Source organism: Mirounga leonina, unplaced genomic scaffold (genome assembly GCF_011800145.1).
Source record: "Mirounga leonina isolate KUSES-001 unplaced genomic scaffold, KU_Mleo_1.0 Mir_176, whole genome shotgun sequence".
Lineage (NCBI taxonomy): Eukaryota > Metazoa > Chordata > Mammalia > Carnivora > Phocidae > Mirounga > Mirounga leonina.
The window spans coordinates 56,913,608-56,939,810 of NW_023270454.1; the positions used below are offsets into that span (position 1 = coordinate 56,913,608).

Below are 26,203 nucleotides of genomic sequence, written 5' to 3' on the forward strand. Positions count from 1 at the left end.
TATGTATTCGACAAAGTGAGGCTTTTGGCTTTATTTGATAAGATACTAAAAGATTTCAAAAGATAACAAACCAAAGTAGTATATTACATCATCTTTCACCATTTATCCATTAAATAACACAGAAAATCTCAGCCATCAGTATTAGCTATATATATGTTTTAACTCATAAAATGTACACATAGAAAGGAGTCAAGTTGTCGCTACAGAAAATACAAATGACACTACTACTATTAACCGCATAACCAGAGGATTTGCTGAAGGATGGCTCTGTGCCAGGCACTGTGACAGCACTATGTATGCATCCTCTCACTTCAGTTCACAACTTCATGAGGTGCCATTTCACAAATGAAGACACTGGGTTCCGAGATGCTGGTTAACTTACACATAGTCACACTGCAAGTGTTAGTGTGGATTTCAAACCCAAGTCTGCCTGACTCTGAGCTCATGGTCCTTCTGATTCAGCATGAGAAGGTAATTAAATGAGACAAGTGCTAAGTGGCGGAGGCTTGCCATAGACACTGTAAGAACCAAGAAGAGAGATGGATTATTTTGAGTTGATTTCTTTAGGGAAGATAATAAAGGAGAGTATATATGGAGCTGAATTGGGGCTTGTAGAATTTTTTTTTTAAGCAAGGACTAAGGAAACATTTCAGTTTAAGCAAAAATGAGAGGGAAGGAGAATGATATGTCTGGATTACTCACTGTTAAACAGTTTGTTAGAGTGGAGAGTTTAAATGAAGAATGGAAGAAGAAGGTCAAACTAACATGTTAGGTTATGGGTATATTTTTGAGAATCTCAACTGCAACACAAACTGCCTTGAATTTTATGGCCAAGAAAATATTAATCTTGTTTTAATTGGAAGCAATCTCTCAAGGTTCTTGATATTGTAGGAAGAACTAGAGTGGGGAGAGACCGGAGAAGGCAAAGAGTGAGTAAAGTTTGGCCCCAAGAGGCTGGGGCTTCAGTTCCTCAAGGTGAAACTCTCTACAATCTGTATTCTTTGTAGGTTCCAAGTCCATGTTCTGTAAAATGAAAGCAGGGGTGATTTCTTATGTACTCTTAGATCTTTGAGCGGTGGCCCTCAGAACTTTGAAGTCTAAACTAGAAAGTTGGCAGAGGACACAGAAAGGTTGAGAAAAACACAGCATTCTTCACGTGTTTAAGTGCCCAACGCTGTTTAAGCACATCACTTCATAGGCACTAATTGAGGTTAAAGGGAAGGCTTCAAGAAAGAGTAGATCTTAGCAAAGTGGAAAAAAAAAAAAAGAAAGAAAAAAAAGAAATTTAGAAGAATTTAAAGTAAAGGGGTGACTGGGTGGCTCAGTCATTAAGTGTCGGCCTTTGGCTCGGGTCATGATCCCAGGGTCCTGGGATCAAGCCCCGTATTGGGCTCCCTGTTGGGCGGGAAGCCTGCTTCTCCCTCTCCCACTCCCCCTGTTTGTGTTCCCTCTCTCGCTGTGTCTCTCTCTGTCAAATAAATAAATTAAAAATCTTAAAAAAAAAAAGAATTTAAAGTAAAGAACCCATCTGGATTTGATGATGGGGAATGCTAACCTCATAGTATTTTTAAAATACATTATATGTATTTTATTTTAAAATATATTATATATTAAATATATTATAAACATGACAGTCCAATGTTGAAATTACAAGCAGTGTGATTTAGATGTTTCTTAATTATGTATATTATAATTAAAATATTGAGTTAAATATTATACACTGTACTGGTTGAGATCTGATGCTTTGGGGGTTGAATCTGCTCCGCCACTTGTTAATTGTGTGTCCTTGGGCCTTATACTTAGCCTCTCTGAGCTGATGTTTCTTTATCAGTGCAATCAGGACAATAACATTACCTGCCACACTGGGCCATTGTGAAGACTGAATGAGTTCATACATGTAAAAAACCTAGAATGATCCTTCAGAAAGTATATGACAATGTTAGCTGTTATTTTTATTTCTGTTTTTATGTAATGGGTTAAGTGCATTTGAGGATAGATTCCTGTAAATGAATACTTTAAATAAAAATACAACTGAGTTGCTATATATCCCAGGAAAAGTATGTTTTCTGATTTCCTATTGTATGTAATTGTTGCATTTTGACACTGAGGTATAATTAGTGTTGGAATCATTGACTTCCAAAAATTCCTTTTTGATTTAAATATACTTACATAAAATAAGCATGCTCTTTACGATTATTAACCTCTAGAAATTTACTTATCAAAATATCCAGGCTAAGAACTCTCAAGAAAGATATTGGGAAGAACATAAATTTAGGATGTGTAGGACTATAAGGCTGGTATGCCAGGAGATTATGGTACCCACGGTTTCCATTCTTTCCTTCACAGATTAGATATGTTTCATCCTTCATGGTCAAACGTATAAGGGCATGATTTCTAACAGTCAAAGGCAAAAATACTCTTTCAAAATACATGTTTAGTGGCATTTGCTACATTTTTGTACTGCATTCTCCAAGCCAATCTTAAAATTTAGTAAAGTCAATGCCTCAAAGCACCTTTTAATTTAGTAATGGAATAGCTGAGCTTAACACAATACCACATGTATCTTGTATATTCAGGTGTACATGGGGTAGCTAACATATTTATTGTAATGGAATGGTTTAACAAAAACATTCAATAAGAATTTTAGACTTTTAATCTGACTACATTCTGTACTATTTATTCTGTTTCACTAAGTTCCATTAGTCTAGTAAAGCAGTCCAGGTATAAAAACAGCTACATTCAATTTTGACCTATTAAAAATGGCAATTATTTGGAAATTAGGGGAAGGCAAAGAAACAAAAACATATTGAAAGCTATTACACAAATGGTTTGAAATTTAGAGATGTCCTGTCCACAAAATAACTGTCATAATTAATGCTCCTAAGTTATGATAATTCTTCTGAACAGAAGCAAAAGCATCAAATTATGTTGATAAAACAGTTTTTTATATTCAAAATCAGCTGATGCAGTGAATTAATAGTTCTGGTGAATGTCTGAAAATGTCTGGCCAAGAGTAATGATTTAATTAGGTCTTTTGAAAAGTCTATTTATTTAATATCCAAAATATGCAGTATCAGCAATACCACGAGAAACAAATATCGTATTTCAGCAGCAGTGTGGTGGAAATAATGCTGGTTAAAAATATTCTACCCTCCTGAGGAACCACAGAGACAAAAGCACATGGAAGGAATTCTAAAAGTAAATAGCTATAAATTGCAAATGCATTTTATAACCTTAAGTAGTATTTTCAAAAACAAGTACGGTACCATGAAACAAAGCTTGAGTATCCTGGCCCATTACAAGCATAATAATTCTGTTTATAAAAGGAAACAAGAGACTGACAAAGTCATGTGCTTCTGAAAGATGTGTATCTTGATCCAACATATGTTTCAAATGATATTTAAATTAAGTTCAACATGTACATGTTTCTTCCTAAAACCAATTCCTTTACCCAGGCATTATTCTCCAGTGCCTTACTAGAATTTCTCTAACATACTAATATTTTTATGTTTGATTTAGCAATTAAAGAAAAACGTATAAATAATAAAGAATGTATTGATGTATAGTTTGCTAATGACCTACATATTTATTAGTATTTTAAATAATTCTATTAATCTTTTAAAACCAGTCCACTGGATAGTTGTGGGAAAATTTAATGCTAACTACAAAGTAAAAGAAAACCCTTTCATTCAATATTGAGTCTTATTCAAACTAGATGAAGAAAGAAAACAGCCATGACTTAGTAAGAGAGAAAACATTTCAAATGTGTGTGTGTGTGTGTGTGTATTTCAAATTCAAATAAGAGGGGCACCTGGGTGGCTCAGTCCGTTAAGCATCCGCCTCTTGATTTTGACTCAGGTCATGATCTCAGGGTCGTGAGATCAAGCCCTACATTGGTTCTGGGCTGGACATGGAGTCTGCTTGAGATTCTCTCCCCCTCCTTTTGCCCCTCCCCCAGTTCTCTCTCTTAAAAAAAAAATCAACTAAGAGGTAAAAAGTTGAGGATAGAGTAGAAAATAGGATGAAGGTTTATCTAAAAGCATTAATATTAATTCATTGCAAGCTACTCAAAAAAGGAAACAGCTAATGATTCTGAAGGCCATAGAAAGCTGAGGTATCCATTCTATTGGGCATAAGGCCAGAGAAATGTTGATTCCTCACATCATGAGTTGAAATAGTGATCATTTAAAAGCTACTAAAATTTTTAAGAGAAAATGTATTCAAGAAGGACAGCAACCTCATGAGCTTAATCTTTAAAAAATCATAGTTCAAAAGCAGTTTTACAAAAAAGTCCTCCTTTCTTTTAAAATTGTAGGTAAACCTACTTCCTCCCTCCCATCCTCTCCTGCCTTTCCCTTCCCCCACCAACAGATCTGATCACAAAGTACTTGGTGATTTTTATGCCTTCAGGCAGTCACACTTTGCACAAATTGTCAGCATCCCTACCTCCCCCTGAATTTCAAATAACCCTTCCTCCATTTCTCTGGTCTATTTCTTCTGCACGACATTACACTTTCCTGCCCTTTAACTCCACACCTTGTCTCACCCCAGATGCACTTCTTGCATATCCTAGATATAATCATCTTACATTTCAGTAGGTTTTATTTTTAAAGCATTTTTTTTAATTATTTATTCATTTGAGACAGAGAGACACAGAGCAAGAGAGAGAGAGAGAGCAGGAGCAGTGGGGAGAGGCAGAGGAAGGAGAAACAGACTCCCGGCTGAGCAAGGAGCCCGATGCGGGGCTTGATCCCAGGACCTGGAGATCATGACCCGAGCTGAAGGCAGACGCTTAACTATCTGAGCCACCCAGGCACCCCTCAGTAGTTTTTCATACTAGGATGTCTAAGTGATAACAACTGCATGGTACTTACACTTCTTTTAAAACTTAAAAAATGAAGCTCAATAGAAATAAAACAAAGTACACTAAAACAATGTTGATATAAATACCTAGACACATAAGTATCTTCCCAGCTTTCCTCAGATCTCATTGTAAATATAAATATATCTCAAAAGATAAACTTGAAGGCAATGCAATTATGTGCACTCATACACACAAACACACACAAAAAAGTTAGATGGAGAAACTTAAATATGCAGACAGCACTGTATTTGTAGAAACCCTTATTTGTCATAACTTGAAAAAAATAGAGAGGGATATAAAATTATAACAGTATCAACATCATAGCATCTCTTTCAAATAATCAGTTCTTAAAAGAATAGTATATTCCATTAGGATATATATTTATTATAATTTACATGATTATTGCTTCACTCTTTGAATAAACCACTTAAAAAGGAGGTTTCTTTGTCCTAGTCCTACAGAAAGTATAGCCAATGAGAGTCACTACAGTTACATGTCTTTAATGTGAATCGTCTTGTACCAATTGCATGGGTTCCTTTTTTTTTTTTTAACTGTTTTCCTTTTTTTTTTTTAACTCTTCACATTTTTTTTTGTTTTTTCTTTTTTGGTTTTTATTTAAATTCCAGTTAGTTAACATACAGTGTAGTGTTAGTATCAGGTGTACAATTTAGTGATTCAACACTTCTATGCAACACCCAGTGCTCATCACAAGTGCCCTCCTTAATCTCCATCACCTATTTCACCATCCCACTCACCCCCTCCCCTCTGGTAACTATCAGCTTGTTCTCTATAGTTAAGAGTTGTTTCTTGGTTTTTCTTTCTCTTTCTTTCCCCTATGATCATTTGTTTTGGTCCTTACATTCCACATATGCGTGAAATCATATATTATTTGTCTTTCTCTGACTGACTTATTTTGCTTAACATAATACTCTCTAGCTCTACCCATGTCATTACAAATGGCAAGACTTCATTTTTTTTATGGCTGAGTAATATATTATTATATATATATATATAAACATATATATATATATATATATATATATATATATATATATTCCTATATATAATAAACCACAACTTCTTTATCCATTCTTCAGTCAGTGGAGATTTGGGCTCTTTCCATAGTTTGACTATTGTTGATAATGCTGCTATAAATATTGGGATGCATGTCTCCCTTCAAATTAGTATTTTTGTATTCTTTTGGTAAATACCTAGCAGTGCAATTGCTGGATCATAGGTTTACTACTTTTCTAAATGAGAGTTAATCAAAGTTTATGAATTGAGCTTTCCAAATATATATTATCAGTGATGAGCTTTAAGAAAATGAAGTGTTTCCTAAATAATAGCTGATGACATCTCTTATCAATAATAATATAAGTAGTCACATAACTTTTAATAGTAGCTAGAATTTGGAAAAAATTTTTCTCAATTGTTAAAAAAGAGATAGTAGGCCCAAAATGGAGTCCCTTGTGCTAAGCCCCATGTCAACAAACCAAGACTTAATACTGAATTTAATTGCAGTTTGAACTCTAGGAATGTAACTTTTAACCAGTCAACATGGAATTATTTTGTCAGTACTAGTTAGGTAATCTACTCAATAGACCCTTTCTGTTCTCCTTAGGAAGGTGACCTTGTCTAAAAAAATACATTTTGATAATAATTTCATTTTCCACCCCCTTTTAGCCTTTAAAAACCATTTCTTTTCTACAGATGGGCAGAGCTCCTTTCTCTCGTTAAATGGGCTGCTGCCTGATTCATGAGCTGTTGAATAAAGCCAATTTGTAAATTTACTCAGTTGAATTTGTGTTGTGTAACAGATCTGGTGGCAGTGTCAAGTCTAAAAAAGACTTTCAATAGCTTCACGGACAAGAAACACAGGTTCAGGACCCCAGGAACTCCTTTGAGTTCACTGTCTTTCTAGCTATTTCTGAGGATGTTGGGTAAGTTACTCTTGGTTTTGAGCACTGCTCTCTTTGTGTGGAGCTCCCAACCTAATTGGCCTTCCATTCCAAGACTTACTGAGTCAGCCCAAGCTAGGCAGATGCTTCTATCCAAAACCTTAGTCCCCAGCTCTTGATTTAGTCTGCAATCCCCCAGTAGACTGGAATCCCTTTCCCCACCTACAATCTGCAGTGTCCAGATTGTAGTTTTCTATTGGAGTTTTCTGGTTTAGTCTTTTCCCCAGTTCCAGTCCACAGTCCCCATTTGCTGGAGTCTGTTGCTTTAATCTACACTGGGAAATGCCGGTGTTGCATACAGCCTTCTCTTGGCCAGTCTGCAATAACATCTTCTGGTTACTGCTGGCATGTTAAGAGGCACATGTTTGTCTTGTTTTATGTAGATAAAGGCTATTGCTAACAGGGGTCTCAGAGGCCAAAAAGCTGCAAAAATTGGTGGGCATTTGTCAAGCACTTAAAAGCTATTGTGATGCTTACCACCTAAATCAAAGACTCTTGTAATAGAATAAGTTCGTCATGGAATGAGTGAAACTGACACCAGGTCTCCTGCCAATCTCAAGCAAATTTCCATGCAATGAGGTACCCTGTGAAACACTGTACAATCACCAACCCAGAGGCACATCCCTTTTAGGTATTAGCTTGGTTCTGAGAGACCCAAAGGCTTATCTGAAAAAAGTAATTATAATAAAAATGAGATGCTTAAAATCTAAAGAATTTCTGCTACCTTCTTACCCACCTGGTTATTTTATGTCTAAGGATTATGGTCCTGGAAGAGATAAATATTTATAAAAATAACTAAATCTTCCTAAGCTTGTTTTGTGTCCCGAGAACTTGGTTTGGTATCTCTCAGGTTGGGAGCCCTGGATATGGCTGGGCAGATAAGTGAGTCACACCCAATTAGCAGCTAGATATGGCTGGACAGAAAATGTGGGCTAAACCCCAATTGTGCCTACGGTCCTACCAAACTGCCATCAGCCCTCAAGTAATTATAACCTAGAATTACAGTGGCCATTATAAGGAACATTCCAATTAGGTAAGATCATTTAAGAAGTGCATTTAAAAGCGAGGACTCCCAAATCAAAGAAACAGAATGGAATACCTATTTTAATTGGCATACAAAAACCTCTGAAAGTCTTCAGAATTCCAAAATAGCTTCATTAAAAGATTTGTTTCAAAAGGCTAATGAAAAATTCAAGGTATAAAAGGTACCTAAAAACAAACAAACAAAAAAACGTAAGGCTAATGTAAGTCTTGCTGCTTCCCTCTATCCTCTATTTGAGTATACATTCTAGTAACCCTCTGTCTGAATTTCCTTTATGTGACCATAAGCAAAAAATCTGCCAAGTTAATGACCTTACAGACACCACACGTCTACTCTTGAAGGAGGGCCCATTGCTAATGGGGATCTCCCAAAGTTGATGGGACTTTTCCAAAGCTGATGGGACTCTGAGGGATTTTCTGGTAAACTTTTGCTATTGTCTTAAACAGCCAAGGGAAAACTAAAGTTAAAAATAATGAAAAACCTAGCCAAATTCTGGTAAATACCAGAGCTACAGATGGGATCCTGAAAAAACTAGTGGAAGCCAGCTAAGAGTGATAATTCTTGCCAGAGTCAGCTCTCCCAGATCTCTGCCTGTAGCACCCAGTAGAAGGAGGAAAACAAAATATCTTATGCATCCTCTTTGGGGACACCTCTTCAGTCCAAGGGGTTATACAATACTGCCAGAAATATTTACTATTTGTCCCAGCTAAAACTAAAAAGTAGCTCTGTGGTCAGAAATTGGCCAAATTCCAGAGCCTAAAAGAATTTTTTTTAGACTTTCTCCCCTAAGCTAAAACAAAACTATGAATCCAGAGGGAAAGAAAAACCTTCTAAAGCCCTTGTAAAAGGATTTATGGGTGAATCAACCTATGATGTCATTTAAGTTGCAACCCAATTCTTTGAGGAATTGAGAGCAACTGTCCTTATCTTACAAATCTTTGCAAAACTAAAAATCCAGCTCTAGAGGCAGTTGAAAGTTCATTTACTCTTTTTTACCAATCCCAAAACATTCCTATTTATCTTTAAAAGCTTATAACTTGCATTCTTCACTGTGCCTTCAAGATCTAAGTGTTAATGTATGAACTTTGGAGAGGTAATTCTTATCAGAAAAAAAAAAGGAAGTAATTTAGAATTTGAGCTAATGGGAAATATTAAGTATATAGAAGCTATAATGTCTCTCTTCTTTTTAAGATTTTATTATTTATTTATTTACTTATTTACTTATTTATTTATTTTAGAAAGAGAGCAAGGGCGAGCAGGTGGAGTAGAGAGGGGGGCAGGGAAGAGCAAGGAGGAAAGCATCTCAAGCTGACTCCCCACAGCACGGAGCCTGACACAGGGCTCAATCTCATGACCCTGAGATCATAACCTGAGCTGAAACCAAGAGTCAGTTGCTAAATCAACTGAGCCATCCAGGTGCCCCAATATCTCTCTTTCTGTATGTTTATGTGAGTGTATATATATATATACATATATACACACACACACACACATATATATATATAAATTAATTTTAATAATACCATCTGGTGGTAGCGAATTCTACCACCTCTGCCTCCAGATGGTATTACTAAAATTAATTGGTGAAAGAGCTACATTTAATTGGCTTAAATAAATATGAGCTTATATAAATTTAATATTCACAAAAATTCTCAAAAATATAATGCAAACTAGCCCAAATGCTTTTTGGGTTCATGTAATCTGGGAAAATGTTCAATATTAAAACATTCAATTAAAACTAATTTGTTATTTTAATTAAAATATACATGTCCTTAGAGTTTTCAACATTGAATATAATGCAGTCATACAATTTTTACTTTACCTAGATTAATCAAATAAGTTTTTGTTATCTCTGTTATAAATTTGTCAGCAATAAAAATAACTTGCCATGATGAAATTTTCATAAGTAATCTAAATGTAATTGTTTAACAAGTAAATAAAATAGATATAAGTAGTATAAAAAGTTTTAGGTAAACTTTTTAGGTTTCCCAAATTTTTTGGTAACCTGAAAGTTTAAGGTTTTGCTAGGTTAAGTTATGAGTCAAGTTATAGCCATTGAATAATATCCAGATCATTTACAAATAAAATAAAATACTGAAACATGTTATTGAACATAAGCTTATCCACTTTTAGCTTCCTTTTACAGAGAAACTAAAGATAGTTTCATTGGCAAACATGTTTTATGCCATGTTGAGAAATTTTCTTTGAGAAAGTACATGTTTCTAGAAATTATAAAAAAGTTTTTATAAGTCTGCCAATCCACAGAATGCTAATATAAAAGACAGTTCATAATTGCTTACTTCGTAGTTTTCATTAGAAATCAAAGGCTTCTAAGAGTGAAAAATCCTAATATATCTAACTAAAACCACTAAAAATAATGAGGAAAAGGAATTTTATGTGTGATCAACTCTGGCTAAGATCAGAATGAATTTAATTAAGCAAATGAGTTCTAATATCAAAAGTAAGCTGGTGTAAAATCAGAATTTGGTTTTCTGTCTGTTAAAAGGACAAAGTCTTCTTGGTCCAATGGTCTGCTCTTCTTGGAGATTATAAAAGGATTTCCGGGCGCCTGGGTGGCTCAGATGGTTAAGCGTCTGCCTTCGGCTCAGGTCATGATCCCAGGGTCCTGGGATCGAGTCCCACATCGGGCTCCCTGCTCCTTGGGAGCCTACTTCTCCCTCTGCCTCTCTCTCTCTGTCTCTCATGAATAAATAAATAAAATCTTAAAAAAAAAAAAAAAAAAGGATTTCCTTACCTTTCAAAGTAATATACCTAAAAAACAAGAATTCCGTGTTTCATCAAAATAATTTCCTGTGTTGTTTTTGTCAAGTCTTTGATTACTTAAGCCTAGGACTCTCAATATTAAAAGAATTAAGTTTTACTCAGAACCATGAAGTCTTCTATATTTGCCTATGAAGTCTTTAATTGTCACTTTGGTTAAATAGATAACTGAATATTATTTCATAGTGACCTATGGTCTTAAAGCCTTTTGATATTTTTTGACAACCTTCCTAAAAATCAAATTCTAAACGAAGATTTTTGACCTTGATTTAACTTTGGGATTTTCAAGAGGGTCCCTGAAACATCTCAAAAGATTTGGTCTTGGGGCACCTGGGTGGTTCAGTCGTTAAGCGTCTGCCTTCAGCTCAGGTCGTGATCCCAGGGTCCTGGGATCGAGCCCTGCATCGGGCTCCCTGCTCCAGGGGAAGCCTGCTTCTCCCTCTCCCACTCCTCCCTCCTTGTGTTCCCTCTCTCGCTGTGTCTCTCTCTCTCTGTCAAGTAAATAAAATCTTAAAAAAAAAAAAAAGATTTGGTCTCTTTCCTTATAAAAAGATATTAAGTCATTGAAAGTAATTAAGTTTATTTGATATGTTAAATTATGTGGGAAACATTGTCAAATAAGAAATAATACTAAAGCATTTTTATGTTGTATAGGTATAAGTTATGTGTTCCAGAAATAATGTAAAATTCTTGGAAATCTGATATGTCTTGGCATATGTTTTCAGTCATAATTCCAGTTGTTATCTTAAAATGATATGTAATATTTTACACACATTTCCTTGTGAATTATAGTGAACTCGCATCAGATTTTTAATCATGGCCATTTTTAAGTCTTTTGTCATTTATAGACAGTTTTTTCATTCTGATACTTTGGAAAAAGTGCTTCATCTTCAAGAAGACTCATGGAAAGTACTCCAAAATACAGGTTTCTGATAACTTTAAAACAAAAACAAAACAAAACTGAAAGGGGTAAGAATTTTCGGAGCTAATGAAAAAGCTGGATTCAAGTGGAACAAGTATTAATTACATCAGACTGAAAGAACTAAGGAGGATGATTATAATTCTGCATGACTTTTGTTTAAAACATTGCTGGTTTTTAATGTTTTGTTTTATCAGATATAAGAAACATTTTTTTTTTTCTTTTTGTTTCTTTTTCTCTTTTTGCTATGGCTTATAGAAGACTGGTAAAGTATACCTTTGTGAACAAAGATAAAGCATTTTCTTTTTCTCCCTACCTGATCCCTCCAGAATTCAGAAACTATTTTTTTCTGGCAATATAGTTGTTTCATGGCAATATAGTTATTTGCACAAATTAAATGAGAATCTATTTTCCTTTAACAGGACACAATTGGAAATATTGGTTATATTACCCAGGCTTAACTGGAATGTCATATTTGAGAGAGATGTGTGTAGATTCACATATGATCAAACAGTTTTAAGGAACTGAGGTTGACTTTATGGAGCCAAAAAAAAGCCCTTTGGAAAAACTGGCCTGGGACCTTGCTTCTAAGGATACAGCAAAGTTCTTAAAAACCTTTTATGGTCAGTCACTACTTCTGTTGCACTTATGTAAATAATCATAAATAATGCACTTTTGTAAATAATGCAAACAAATTTGTTTTACTACAATTATCTTTTTAAAATGGTACTAACTGTAGAAAGAAAAATTATGTTTGCACCTTTCTAGATATTAGATTCTAAACTTGTTGTCTTTGAGGTTTTGTTACATACCTATAAATTGGACTAGATCCTGAATTCTAGCTTTCTCAAATATCTGGCTACATCTCACCAAAGTACCATTTCCAACTTTCTCTCACCCTTCTGATTTGGAATTGCTAAGAACAAAGACTTCCCTTCAATCTCCTTGGAAAGGACTGTACCAGGTCCTGCTCACTACTCAGATGGCAGCCAAACTCCAGGGACTTGTGGGTAAACATCTCACAGTTAAAGAAAACTCCACTTGACATCTGGTCTTGTACAAATGCTGGAAACCTCCAAGTCAAATTGACTAGAAAGAGACGTAGCTGACATCAAGGTAGATAGCTTCTTCCCAAGATGCCAGATCAAGACTTCACACTCTAACTAAACATAAAACCCTCTCTTATCTTTCTTTCCTTTACTCTGGCATTGGCCTGGAAAGATAATGCCATCACCAGTATCTCCCACACCATTGCTAAGGGAGGGAGGCTTTGCCTCTCAGACCGCTGGATTTGTCATTAAAACTCCTATCCGTCCATTAACAGTACCACCTTATTAAGAATGGTTTATACCCCTACAGGGTTTGTTTTTTGTTTTTTTTTTTTTTGTTTTTTCCTGTGGTGGTTATCATTCTCCTTGGACCCATGAATGCCTAAATAGCTGGTGCATAGCCAGGCAATGCCTCTTAGGTTATCTAACTGTGTCCCCAACTTTCCACAAACAAAGACACCTCACTGGTCGACTCCCCTAGATTTACATTGTTGAGTTAGAAAGGAATTACCAGAAGGAATTAATGATTTAGGATTCACTTCCTTTGGCAGGGCCTTACTTCTCTGGTTGGGAGTAAATGTAAATGAGGCTATGATTAGAAGCCTCTCCTTAACTCTTGAAAGTACTGCACAATCTGCAAAAACAATAGCCACCCAACAAAAATCCTTAGACTCACTAGACAAAGTTGGTCCCTTGAATATTTTTTAGCTGAGTGATAAGGTATCTGTGCTGTGGCCAACATCATCCGCTGCACCTGGATTAACACTTTTGTGGAAATTGAAACTCAGTTTAATGAGATCACTGAGCAAGCCACTTAGCTTAAAAAGGTGACTCCTTCAGCAGGGTCTTTCTTTGATTTACCTAATTTTGATTGATTTGGTTTGGGGGACCAGGCTAAGAAGTACATTCCAAACGTTGGGAATTATCCTGCTTATAATGATCATAGTAATCTCCCTGGAACATTGTATTCTCTGAAAGGTTTTAAATGCATGTTTGCTGCTGCTAGTCACCAAGCAAATGATCTCTCTAAGACTGGAACATCAGAAAAGAAATGAAGAGAATGACCAGCTTAAAAACTGTAAACCTGAAGTTGTGGGCTATGAATATCACAGAGATTAAGCAAAAAAAAAAAAAAAAAAAAAAAAAGTCATGACCTATGAATGCCACACAGAAGACTGGCAAAAGCTGTATGAATGACTGAGTGGTAGCTGTGAGTGGTGCTAATGCCTTAAATATGTATCATATTTCACAGTTAAACTGAGAGTCCAATCAAAAGGGAGGAATTGGTAAAAAGGAGACAGAAATCCCCAAATGGAGTCACTTATGCTAAATCTCATGTCAACTAACCAAGATGTAATTCTTATTTAATTGCAATTTCAAACCCCCCACCCCTCCAGAAATGTAACCTTTAACCAGTCAACATGGAATTACCTGGTCAGCACTAGTGAGATAATCCACCCTGTTCCCCTTGGGAAGGTGACCTTGCCTGAAAGAATGCATTCTTTGCTAATAAATTCCTTTTCCCATCCCCTTTTAGCCTTTAAAAAAATTTCCATTTCTAGAGCTTGGCGGAGCTCCTTTCTTATTGCTAGATGAGATGCTGCCTGATTCATGAATCATCAAATAAAGCCAATTTAATTTTTAGTTTTACTTAGCTGGGTTTTTGTTGTTTTACACTTTATAAAATTGAGTCGAAGATACTAAACTTAAAACACCAAAATTTTTAATAGAAAACTATAAGTATCTAAATATCTATGCTTTATTTTGTTTACTTTTCCTTAGATTTAGTCAAAATTTAATTAAGTCCTTACATTTATATGTTAGCTATTAGCTGTTAAAATTCACCTGTTTTTTTTTTTTTATTTATTTACCTTTTAAAGTTAAAGAAATAAATTCATGAAGATCTTACTCAAAGACCAAAAGTTTTCAGATGCTTCTGAAATTTAATTGAGGGCAAAAAAATTAAATCCTCTGATGTGTGTTGGGCTTAGTAGCTTAAGGTGAAAGGAGATACTGGTGTCAGGGAAAGTTATCCCTCTTTCCATAATTCCTTAACATGAATTAATTCCTTTACCTAGCAAGTAGGAGAAAAGAGGCAATGGGCTTTTTTCACAGGAAAAATATAAATTACAAATTATATAAGTTGTTATTTAGAGCACTGTGATTAAATAGCTAAATTTGAAATATAAATAGAGAAATCTAAATTGTGCCCCCAAATTTTACATTCACCACTAGACAAGAAATTTCTGTTTCTTTTTTTTAAGATGTACTTATTTATTTGAGGCGGGGGTGGGGGTGAGGAGAAGCAGAGGACAAGGGAGAGAGAATCTCAAGCAGACTCTGCACTGAGCATGGACCCCAATGTGGGGCTTGATCTCACAATCCTAAGATCATGACCTGGGCCAAAACCGAGTCAGAAGCCAATGATAAAGGCATAAAAAATATGGTTATATCTGTAGATATTTTTTAATTATTTGAGAAATTAAACTAATTTGACTACGAAATCTAAAATGCAACCAGCAATTAACTGAACAGTGAATTGCTGATCAAAGGAAAATTACCTCTTGATAGTCTCTATCTTAGCCTTCTTATATCACATTTCAACAATTGACATTCTTTGGAAAAGAGCATTCAATGCTTAACCTTAATTATTGGGTACTAAAAGTGGTCAACATACAGTAGAAATTTGATAGATCACTGGAATATTAGGTTTCAAAACAAATTCAGGCTCTGAGTTACCTCATCAGCATCCATCGCTGTCAGTTGCATAATCTTAGAGCCATCTCCAATGTTCTCCTCCACAGTAAGATCCAGCATGTCTGTTGGAAATACTGGTGGATTGTCATTGATATCCTGAAGTGTTATTTCAACCTACGAGGAGAGAAAGAAACAACACATGAATGCCCCACATGCCTGCAAGGTACCAGTGAAAACGTATACCAGGAGCCCACTGGTTAACTAGACCTTCAAAAAAGAATCAGAACCTTTATATAACATCCAAATAACAGGAAATATCCTAAAGAAAGCTGTGAAATCTTTATAAAAATATAAAAATTCAAGTAAAAATCATTTGATTTGTTGATGGTAACTGAGTTTACAGGGTTGCCTTGGAGTTTATACAAGAAAAGGAGCACAGATCAACTGTTGATTTAATCCCCAGATTTGTGCACCACTGCAGAACTGCCCAGACTTAGGACCCTGTGCCATTCAACCATGAAATGTCAGCCGACACACAAATGAGGGGGTGTAGAATTTCTTCCTGAAATGTTTACATATTAGCAACGTCTGGGAGAAATAAAGAAGTTTACATTTCTTTTGAAGAAACGCTCAGCGTTTTCCCCTTTAACATCAACTCCCAACCCATGGGGGAAAATACACGCATCTTTTTTTTTTTTTTTCTATTTCCCCTCCTATCAGCACTTCTTATTGTGACTAAAGCAAAGCAATCATTACTTTCAAAGGTACTGTTTATGTAGATTGCAAATATTAACAGCTTTGTTTGAAAGATTAGTCAGAGTTGTTTGTTTCTCTGACTAAGAAAAACTGTTTAGAAGGAAGGGTTTGTGAAGTCTAAAGAACTTCAAACCGTGTGTTTTCTCTTTTGAGCTAGGTGCTAAAAGCTGTATATCTGATAAGAAAAGGGAAGACAGCTGCTAATAAAACTATAAGTTTCCCCAGTTGGGTCACAAAATTAAGTCATGGAGAAAAGTCCATCCAGCCATTTAGCTAGGATATAACCAAGACATTTTTCTCGTGAGATGAAATGTCATATTTTATAGTTAAACTATAAAAACTCCATCAGATCTAAGAGCAATGCAGACGAGTATGAGGAAAGAGAAGAGAAGAGAGCAAAAGAATTCTGATTTCTTCTTTTCCGGAAAGAGGTGGAGATGGGGTAGAGGGGGAAGCAAGAGGTAGGACTGTCATTATTCTCTGACCGGGAATGAACGAGAACGATAGCAGAGCTAGACTAATAAATAGATGAGCAAATGATAAAAAGAAAAACTCAGAAACCAATATATAAAATTAAGTACTAAAGAACTATGATACCTCTAATTCCACCTTTTAATAGGAGAGGTTTAATCACAGCAAATGGCTCAAATTAGTCCAGACAGGCAGTGTCAAGCAGTTGGTAATGTGCCACCTCTAGTTTGGGCTCACATCATTCTCTAAGTCACTTCCTTTAAGAAAAGGTCCACAGTATCTCCAACGCAGCCAATGTCCAACTGCCTTGTCTGGTTGTAAATAACGTGGGTTATTTCAAATTAGAAAAACTGAAATTCAGGTTCTGGCTCCCCGACTTATTAGCTGGGTAAACTTGAGCACTTCATTTATCTTGGCCTTAGTCTCCTCATCTTAAAATTGAGATAATACTATGTGTCTTAGAGCATTTTCTGAAGACTAGACTTTGATGATGCCAGCAAAATGCTTAGCCCAGAGGGAAGTGTTTGATAAAACGTTAATCTTGGTTTTGAATTTGTGAGCACAGACCTAGGAGTTCCTTAGAACTAGAGAGAGACTTTGAGAAAATGATTTAATAAATCAGAATTCCAGGTCCTACAACCCAAAGTCAAAATTATAATTTATTGTTCATCTCTGGAACATATTGAATATATATGAAGTTTTCATGTAGGAAGAGTTTTGACATACATAAATACACATGTATGTATTTCAAAAGCCTGAAAAATATGGATTTAAGAATCAATGAACAGATGGTCATCCAAAAATATAATCATTAATGTTCTTTAGAAATTAATAATTATCTTCATATTATATGTGTCTGAACTTTCATATATGTGTGCACAGTCCTTAAAATACAGTAGAAAAATAAATGAAGAATAAGAGATAACTGATAGAAATACCTCATAACTCAACTCTGACATTTTAGCTTAATAGATTTTTTTTTCAATTCTAAATTATCTTTCATCTCTAATTTTATGACTTGGTCCAACTGGAAACTAACATGCCAACCTTGTGTGTGTGTGGGAGAGAGAGAGAGAAAGAGAGAAAGATATTTTCTAAGTGTATTTGTGAATGTGTATATAGGAGTGTGTGTATTTGTCTAAGTGTATATGGGTGTGTATGCATGTGTGTGTTTAAGGAAGAACACTAAATTGAGAATAAGGATAATCCATATTGGCACCAATTAAATATGACATCAAAGATGCATCAGGGAAGAGTACCATGCACTAGAAATATGCTGGGTATTCCAGAAAGCTACCTCATTATAAATGGTGAGTTCATGAATTGAACAAATCTCTTCTATATTTTAATAGTTATAGCAAAATAACTAATATACATGCTAGATATAGTTTTAGGTTATATGTGTGTGTGTACATACATATATATACATACACACACACATTTTAAAAAGTCCTCAAAAGAGCCCTATGAGGAAAAACTATTATTTTCCCATTAGAGAAACTAGTTATCAAAGGTAAAGAGGTTAAGTAATTGGTCAATGACACAGAGCTAGAAAATAAGTTTTCTCTACTGCCATGCAAACCTGTCTCTCTCATGTGTAGGTGTGTATGTTCAATAAACACAATGAATCATATTTGAAAAGTATGTCACAACTATATGCACATATTATTTCTGTCTGGAAACTGAATCACTCACATATGAACTAACCAGCCATATAATCTTGGGTCAGTCAATAAATCTTTCTCTGTCAGAACTTAAGAAAAAAAAAAAAAATTGGGACGCCTGGGTGGCTCGGTCAGTTAAGTGTCTGCCTTCTGCTCAGGTCATGATCCCTCGGTCCCGGGATCGAGTACCACATGAGGCTCCTTGCTCAGCGGGGAGCCTGCTTCTCCCTCTGCCTGCCGCTCCCCCTGTTTGTGCTCTCTCTCTCTCTGATAAATAAATAAATAAATAAATAAATAAATAAATAAATAAAATATTTAAAAAAAAAGAATTTAAGAAAAAATAAAGACTGTTCTATTGATCCCTAGATACAGCTCTAGAAGTCTTTGATCGGGTATGCTCTATGATATTTTGGCCAACTTCATCATTTCAGGTGTAGAAAGAGCTTTCCTATTTTATTTTATTTTATTTTATTTTATTTTATTTTATTTAAGATTTTATTTATTTTAAGATTTTATTTATTTTAAGATTTTATTTATTTGAGAGAGAGAGTGAGAGAGAGCATGAGCTGGGGGAGAGGCAAATGGAGAGGGAGTGGCAGACTCCCCACTGAGCAGGGAGCCTGATGCGGGGCTCGATCCCAGGACCCTGGGATCATGACCTGAGCTGAAGGCAGATGCTTAACCAACTGAGACACCCAGGTGCCCCTGAGCTTTCCTATTTTATTAGAAAGAATAAATTTAGTTTAATATTAATGAGTCCAAAACTAAACATTTATGAATGTATCTATAGTCAATGAATTATAAAAACAGATCTAAAAAAAAAAAAAAAAAGATCTAGAACATTTCATCATTGCATCTGATATATGCAAAGGTTATTTTTTTGGATACCACATGCCATTCATTTAATAAGTCAGGCTATCCTTTTTCCTAAAATCAGTGTCAGCTTACCAATTAAAAAGTTAAGAACTTCCTATTCCTTTCTTGGGGGGCAGAAATCTGGATATTTCTCTTAATTGCCCAGTATATCTTTTTTATTCCACAATTCCTCAGATACCCCTAAAAAGTTTTTAGCATGGTTTTTCTCAGTTCTCCCAATAGCTTGGGGTAATGAATTATATAGAAAAGGAGATATGAACTCCTTAGCACAGGTAGGTGTCATCCTGCAATCCCTTCACTTCTCCTGATCCCCTGTGCCATGTTTCTACCTACCAAGAATTTCAGGGCTACAGATCCTGTTTGTGATGAGGTTGTCACTGATTTCAGTATTTATTCATTCAATATTTTAGAATCTATCACACAACAGGCATATGTTAGTCACTAAAAATACAGAAGAAAATAAGACAGTTCACACCCCTTGCAGGAAAGAAGTGGAGTTTGATAATAGAAATATTGACATCTCAATCCCAAAAAGTTTATCTCCCACACCATGGATAGTTCTCTGGATTGCCTTGTCTCTTGCCCTTACCAGCTACCACCCTCCTGATGACTCCAGACCCTAACCTGTGCTTGGCTCACTCTTGGATCTGCCACTACCCTAAAAGCCTTATTCCATTACGATGCCTTCTCTGGACTAAGATTTGATATGAATTGTTTGAAATGTTATCATATAAAACACAGGAATCAAACATTAAAAGTTTAGAAAAGATATCTGGAAACAAGAATTAAGACTTTATAATTTTTAAAGACTTCTTTCTATACAAACAAGATCACTTTCATAATACAGACAATGGCTATTAGTAGTTTATTTTAAAATTCCAAGATTTTAAAATAGTCTACGATATTGTTCCTAAGCCAAAAAAAGTATATGTAGAAAAATACACTCCATTCTCTAAAAATACAAACCAAAACTACTGAACAGCTAGTGCTAACATTGTTACTTCAGGGTTTTACATTATCTTTACAGTTGTTTAGACCTGAAATAAAATAATTGTTTTTAAATATTCATTTTGCAAAATTAAAATAAAATAAAATAATCATCTTGCAAATTAAAATAAATAAAATCACATTTTGAACTCAGAAACTTCCCTTCACAAGTGGCTGTATTTAAAATCAAAATAAAACAGAAACTGCCAACAGCTTCCATAATTTAAATCCAGGGGGCATTTTCAAGGTATCTATTCTGAAAGTTTGTGAGAATTTACCCTTAAAGATTAAAGAAACATTACACCACGAAGATAAGGCACTTGCATATTTTATGCCTGCCTATCAAATGTTGACCTTTGTGCTTAGATAGCTGGCCTTCAGAAACATATGTGGTTTCACCTGCTACAATTACAAGGGCAGTTGGTAACTTTGTGGTTGACTTATTCATAACAAAACATCAGCTGCAGCTAATGGTTGAGCCATAGGTATTGTCCACTGCCACCACCTCTGTCACCATTTAAAGACTTTTAGAATAATGACTTTCTTTGCTGAGACACCTGATCCTAGTCAGTGAAACCTGGTAAATGAATGATTATATTTAGAAACAAAAACATGACTGAGATTAAGGGGGCTAATGACCAATTAATTTAAAAACAGGCTGTCTTTTAGTAGTTTGATAAAGGTAAAAGTTAAAAAAAAAATACGGTTTTAAGTATTGTCACCAAACTTCTTTATGCTGAAGGAAGAGTCCTTGATATTCAGCCTGCTGAGTAATTAAATAGATATTTAAAAACAAAAAATTTTACTATTTACAAACCGGGTAAATAGTTGTTATGAAATGAGTACAAAGTTTTCATCTTAATTTTTTTCTGTAATATGCAGTCTTATCATTTTATTTTGTAGTGCTTAAGAAGGATATTATATCTTGGGGATTTATTTTTAATTTTTAAGTGAATAAATCAGCATACAACTGCATAATCAATAAGTACTCATTAATTAGCAATATCAATTATCATATCATTCATACATGTAGCTATAACTATAAAACATGGCATTTCACTGATTTAAATTGATATTACGAAGATAATATGTTACAGTCAAGGTTAAGGAATTGACTAAAATATCAAGGTCCATTATGAACTGATACCCCAGCTAATAAATCAGTAATTTCATTGTGGTCACTAGATCAACCACAATTAAAAACATATTCTTAAATTCATAACCTTTCTGCAGGCTAAATAAAGTGGTCCTTAGTGAATAAGGATGAACACATATCTAAAACATATTTTTTAATTCAAAACCTTCCTACAAACCACATAAAATGGTTCTTAAGAAATAAGAATGAAAAACAATATATTTTTTTTCCTTTGGGGAAACTGTAGAGTTTATAGTACACTAAAAGTTCAGAAACCCATTTATTTGCAAGTAGATGTATTAAAATTTTAGAGGAGTTTTAAATATCAAGTCTATCTCCTTTATTTTACAGAAAATCAAAACTAAGGCATTGAAATGTCAAGTGATTTATCTAAGAAAAACAATGGTAAGCCTCCTAACTCAAGCGCAGTGATTTTTCCAGAGACCTGTGTGTAGAAAAAGCCAGAGCCAGAGTGCAAGCTGAATATCTTAGACCAAAGCATCTGTGCATGAAGACAATGAGCTTTCAAACAAAATATGCATTTGATATCGATAAGAAAATGACTTTGAAGATATTAAAATTTGATTGTCTACTCTACAAATACTATTTCACCTACATTTTTTTTTCATTTTTAAGTTTCTTCATATTTACAATAGGGGAAAATAATCTGTGAAGGTTTGTTTTATCAATGCCACCGAAAACTCAATCATTGAGCAGGAAGGTGGTGGGTATATATTACAAGTAAGGAAACTAGATAAATTCTCTGTAGATATCAATAAAAGTTACTGCTTTTTAAAATGTCTACAAAGGGGCGCCTGGGTGGCTCAGTTGGTTAAGCGACTGCCTTTGGCTCAGGTCATGATCCTGGAGTCCCGGGATCGAGTCCCACATCGGGCTCCCTGCTGAGCGGGGAGTCTGCTTCTCCCTCTGACCCTCCCCTCTCTCATGTGCTCTCTCTCATTCTCTCTCTCAAATAAATAAATAAAATATTTTAAAAATAAAATAAAATGTCTACAAAGAATTTGTTTCTTTTTCTTGAAAGATGCAATCATAAATATTCATTTTCAGAAATGACTAAAATCTAAATGATTGGTGAGATAGACATAATCTACACAAAACTCTAAAATAGTAAAAGATGCATCAAGACCCATAGTACTTGATTAGTTGCTTTTTTAGTGGCAAAAATACATTATTGTCTTTTTATTTTTGTGGAACTGACACCCCAAATTAAGTTCCTTAAGTAACTCAAGAACCAATCCAAATCCTATTGATTTCCTAGCTTTGCCTCTCATGCCATCATGTGTAAATTTTATGATATGAAATCCTATTGGATGATAATTCAATAACTTCATACTCAGAATGATAACTTAAAAGAGCTTCAGACAAACATGCATGTTGTGTTCAGAAAATCTCCCACTTGGGAGACTGGAATATAAGATTTAATCAACGCCCATCATGACTTCAGAAACAGCTACACTAAATACCACACAAATCATGAGTAAACCTGAAGTAATAACTAAGCTCATTCAAATGCGCATGACCCTTCATAGGTCATTATGATGTCACTCAAATAGCACTCTACTAAATGATGCCCTGGTTTATACTGTGTAGGTGCTACTGAAATTCACTGGGGGGGGAAAGTCTAATCTTACACTCAAAACAACTTTTATTCATCAGAGTGAAACAAGATGCTGAGACCTCCCACTTCATTTTCTGTATGCAGGCTCAAGTGAGGACTTGAAGTTGAAAGGAAATTAACCAAGCTGAAATCCCCGCTATGATCAGTACAACCATCACGCCGGGCCTGTCACTTCCTTTGACCCTGAAAAGGAAAACTCCACCTTTCCTGCCTGAGAGGAGACTGTGTGCGGGAGTAGCAGCTTACCCTCAGTGCAGTGAGGGGCTCGGTGCTGGGGGACAGCTTGTTATCACCACATCAGGGTGGTGTGTAAAAAGGAACATTCTGGGACTGGATATGAAATTTGAGACTCGAGCACAATATTCATTAAAGAAAAACATCAGGATAAAAATATCAAAACCATGGCTCAAGTAAATAATCAAATTTATATTTTAAATGTTTGGCAATAGTTTCACATGTTCACTCTTCAATTGAATCCAACTACTACAGGATTCATTTAATTTAGTGAGATTGACACATTTTACATGCTATATAGGCTTCCAATAACAAAGTTTTATTTAGCAAATTTATGTCAAAGCCTATATATACTAAGATTACATAGCAGAAGTTCTAATTAAATTTCAGCAGAAAGTTTGACATTCTATGTTCATTTTCTTATTGAACTAACCACATAATTTCACTTGATAGAGCACACACACACCCACACATATACACTCTTTTTCAACATTTCAAGTTGAGAGCTAAATTCAGTCATTAGGAAAGAGAAAATTCAACACGTACTTGTACTATCATTTATGTGTTTAAACTCTTAAGTACTTTCGTTTCTTAGCAATAATAAATAAAAAGCTGTATTGCCATGAAAGGATGGTGCCAGGGTTTGCATAGTTCCTTTAATTTTGTTCTTCATTTCTTTCCCTATTTTGGGTGACCACTGGGAATTGTGCTGCCATGAGTCTGGGCGAAATGTTTCACTACATCCAGAACACTTCATCATGTTGCAGAGCCAAACTCTATTATGGTTTGCAACTGACTCATATTTTAGTTATGAGAAGGCCCTAGCAAAGAACAGTTTACATTTAAAAGTCCTAAATGTCAAGAATGTAATGTTTGGACTATGTAGGTATGCAAGGTCTAATCATATTCTGTGAACAATGTTTTTAGGTGGTTACTTATTTATAATGTATAACCTACCTAATTCAGAAGAGTATGTGGTAGCTGTATTAATAGTACACTCTCTCATCCTAATGGTATTTCTGAACTTTTGAAACTGAAATCTTCAAAGAGAAGGGAGAAATCAGACTTTGGAGAAAAGACCTATGATCCCATGCTATGAAAGACAGACAGGGGCTAGGTGGGACCTATTAAGGAAAACCGACAGAGCCTCCACCACTGTATTTGTACGTGAACCAGAAACTCTTGCGGACACAGGTCTGTTGCAGGTTCAAACTCTACTGAAAGTTTCAGAGATCACCAGAAAATAAATCTATGTATTTAGGTATAGTTTTTCTTTAGAATGATGAAAAAAAAAAAAAAGAAACCTGAACGATTATTGCATTGTACTAGAAGATGAGCACTAACATGTTATCTGATATATACTAACTACTATTTTACTCTATTGTTTTACAGAATACACTTTAGTAAAACAAACATGATATAATGATAACATTTGAGGAAATGACACTTAATTTGGAAATTATAATACTCCTCTTTTTGGAATTTTAGGCTAGCAAATATTTTGTCATTTTAAACTTTATACCTCAATTTTAAGTTATGTATATATTTAGATACCTGTGCATTTATTTCACACAAATTTGTACTTTTTCTATTCCAAATGTTCTGGAATATGAGGAAAGAAGGAAGCATGCACATTTCAGATTCTTTTTAGTTTAATTTTAAAAGCAAAGTAAAAATAAACATAGTGAATTTTAAAACAAAACATATTTCTCATATAAGCTACATGTATGTAACTGTGACCAATTATATTTCTCAAACAAAAGCAATTACATTAATCTCTCATCACTAAAACTGTTCTAGCAGTGAGCAGCATATGTTCCTGGGATTTCAATGCATTTCTAACTAGGAAAGAAATCTGTATGAGTAACAGGCAGGCTTGGAGAGTAGCCAGAAATGACAAGAATGGCTAGAAGCGCGGACAAGACATAGTTAACTCCATTCTTGAAACAGAATGCTTTCCATAACTCGCTAAATGTGTGGTGACATAATAGAAAGCTAGTTTTGTTGTGCTTTCAATATTGTTCAAATTAGAACCAAATAAGGATTTCTTTTAAGGCAGAGGCAATCATGTGTAACCACTTCAACTTTTCCTGAAATCAATACTGCATAATTTCAGAATTTTAACAGATTCTTAAGGACGCCCAAAAGTAAATGCAGAATAAAAGATCAGGTTAAAATATGTGTGGTTGAATATGAAACTAACAGAAATTTTTATACTATTCTTCAAAACAAACACCCTGCAAAAGCATCCTGTAGTACACTTTTCAATAGATGTTAATCTGAATGTGGTAGACAAATATCAAAAGGAAAATGTAGTATAAAACAAACAAATAAAAATATTCCATCCTTTTATTTCTTCACTTTTCACTTTTGTTTTTGTCCAGTAGATATGGTATTTTATAAAATATATAATACTTCTATTCAGGCTGCTGAAAAAATAGAAATGTAGTTTGATTTATATTAAAGTTACAAGTTGTGGCCGATTGAATCACTGACCCTGATTCTTCACCCCTCTCTATAAGCAACTTCATAAAGTTCACCCCTGATTTTTCAGTCCTCTCTATAAGCAACTTCACAGTTCCTCCCACTAAAAGTGGGCTTTCTCTCTCTACCTCTTGACATTGGACTCATCCATGATGACCAACTGTTTTGGTCAATGGGATATTTACAAATATGACGCAAGTGGGGACTTGAAATATGCTCGCTCTCTTGTACCTCTGTCATGGTCACTAGAACAATATGTCCCTGCTAGTCCACTAGTATCAGAAGGAAAACAGCAAATATTGAGTTGACAAGCCTCAGCTGAGAGACTTGTAGAGTCTGAAGCAGAGCCTCCCAGTTGAGCCCAGCCTAGATCAGCCTGACTGTAGCCTACCTGCAGGTGTACAAGAAAGATGTGTATTCCTGTAGGCCTTTGAGATTTTTGTGGCTTGTTATTATGCAACATTATTGTGTCAACAGTTAACAAATACACAAGTCATGACAATGGATTCATTAATTGACTATTTTACTCAATCTTCATTTGTAAATAACAGATTACTATTTTATTTAAAAGGCAAAAAAAGATAAAAGATTATATATACTAGTATCTGTGATATACCTTATAATGTGTGATAAGTTTTATTGCCATG

The 26,203-nt window shown here is 34.8% G+C and overlaps 1 protein-coding gene across 1 annotated transcript in view; it reads right to left on the reverse strand.

Annotated features, from left to right (window-relative positions):
* FAT4 (FAT atypical cadherin 4) overlaps nucleotides 1-26,203 on the reverse strand; it is a 175,934-nt gene that overhangs the window by 84,864 nt on the left and 64,867 nt on the right. The window contains exon 2 of the mRNA XM_035023105.1: nucleotides 15,353-15,484. Within this exon, the coding sequence (XP_034878996.1) occupies nucleotides 15,353-15,484 (132 nt within the window). The remainder of the gene's footprint in view (nucleotides 1-15,352; nucleotides 15,485-26,203) is intronic.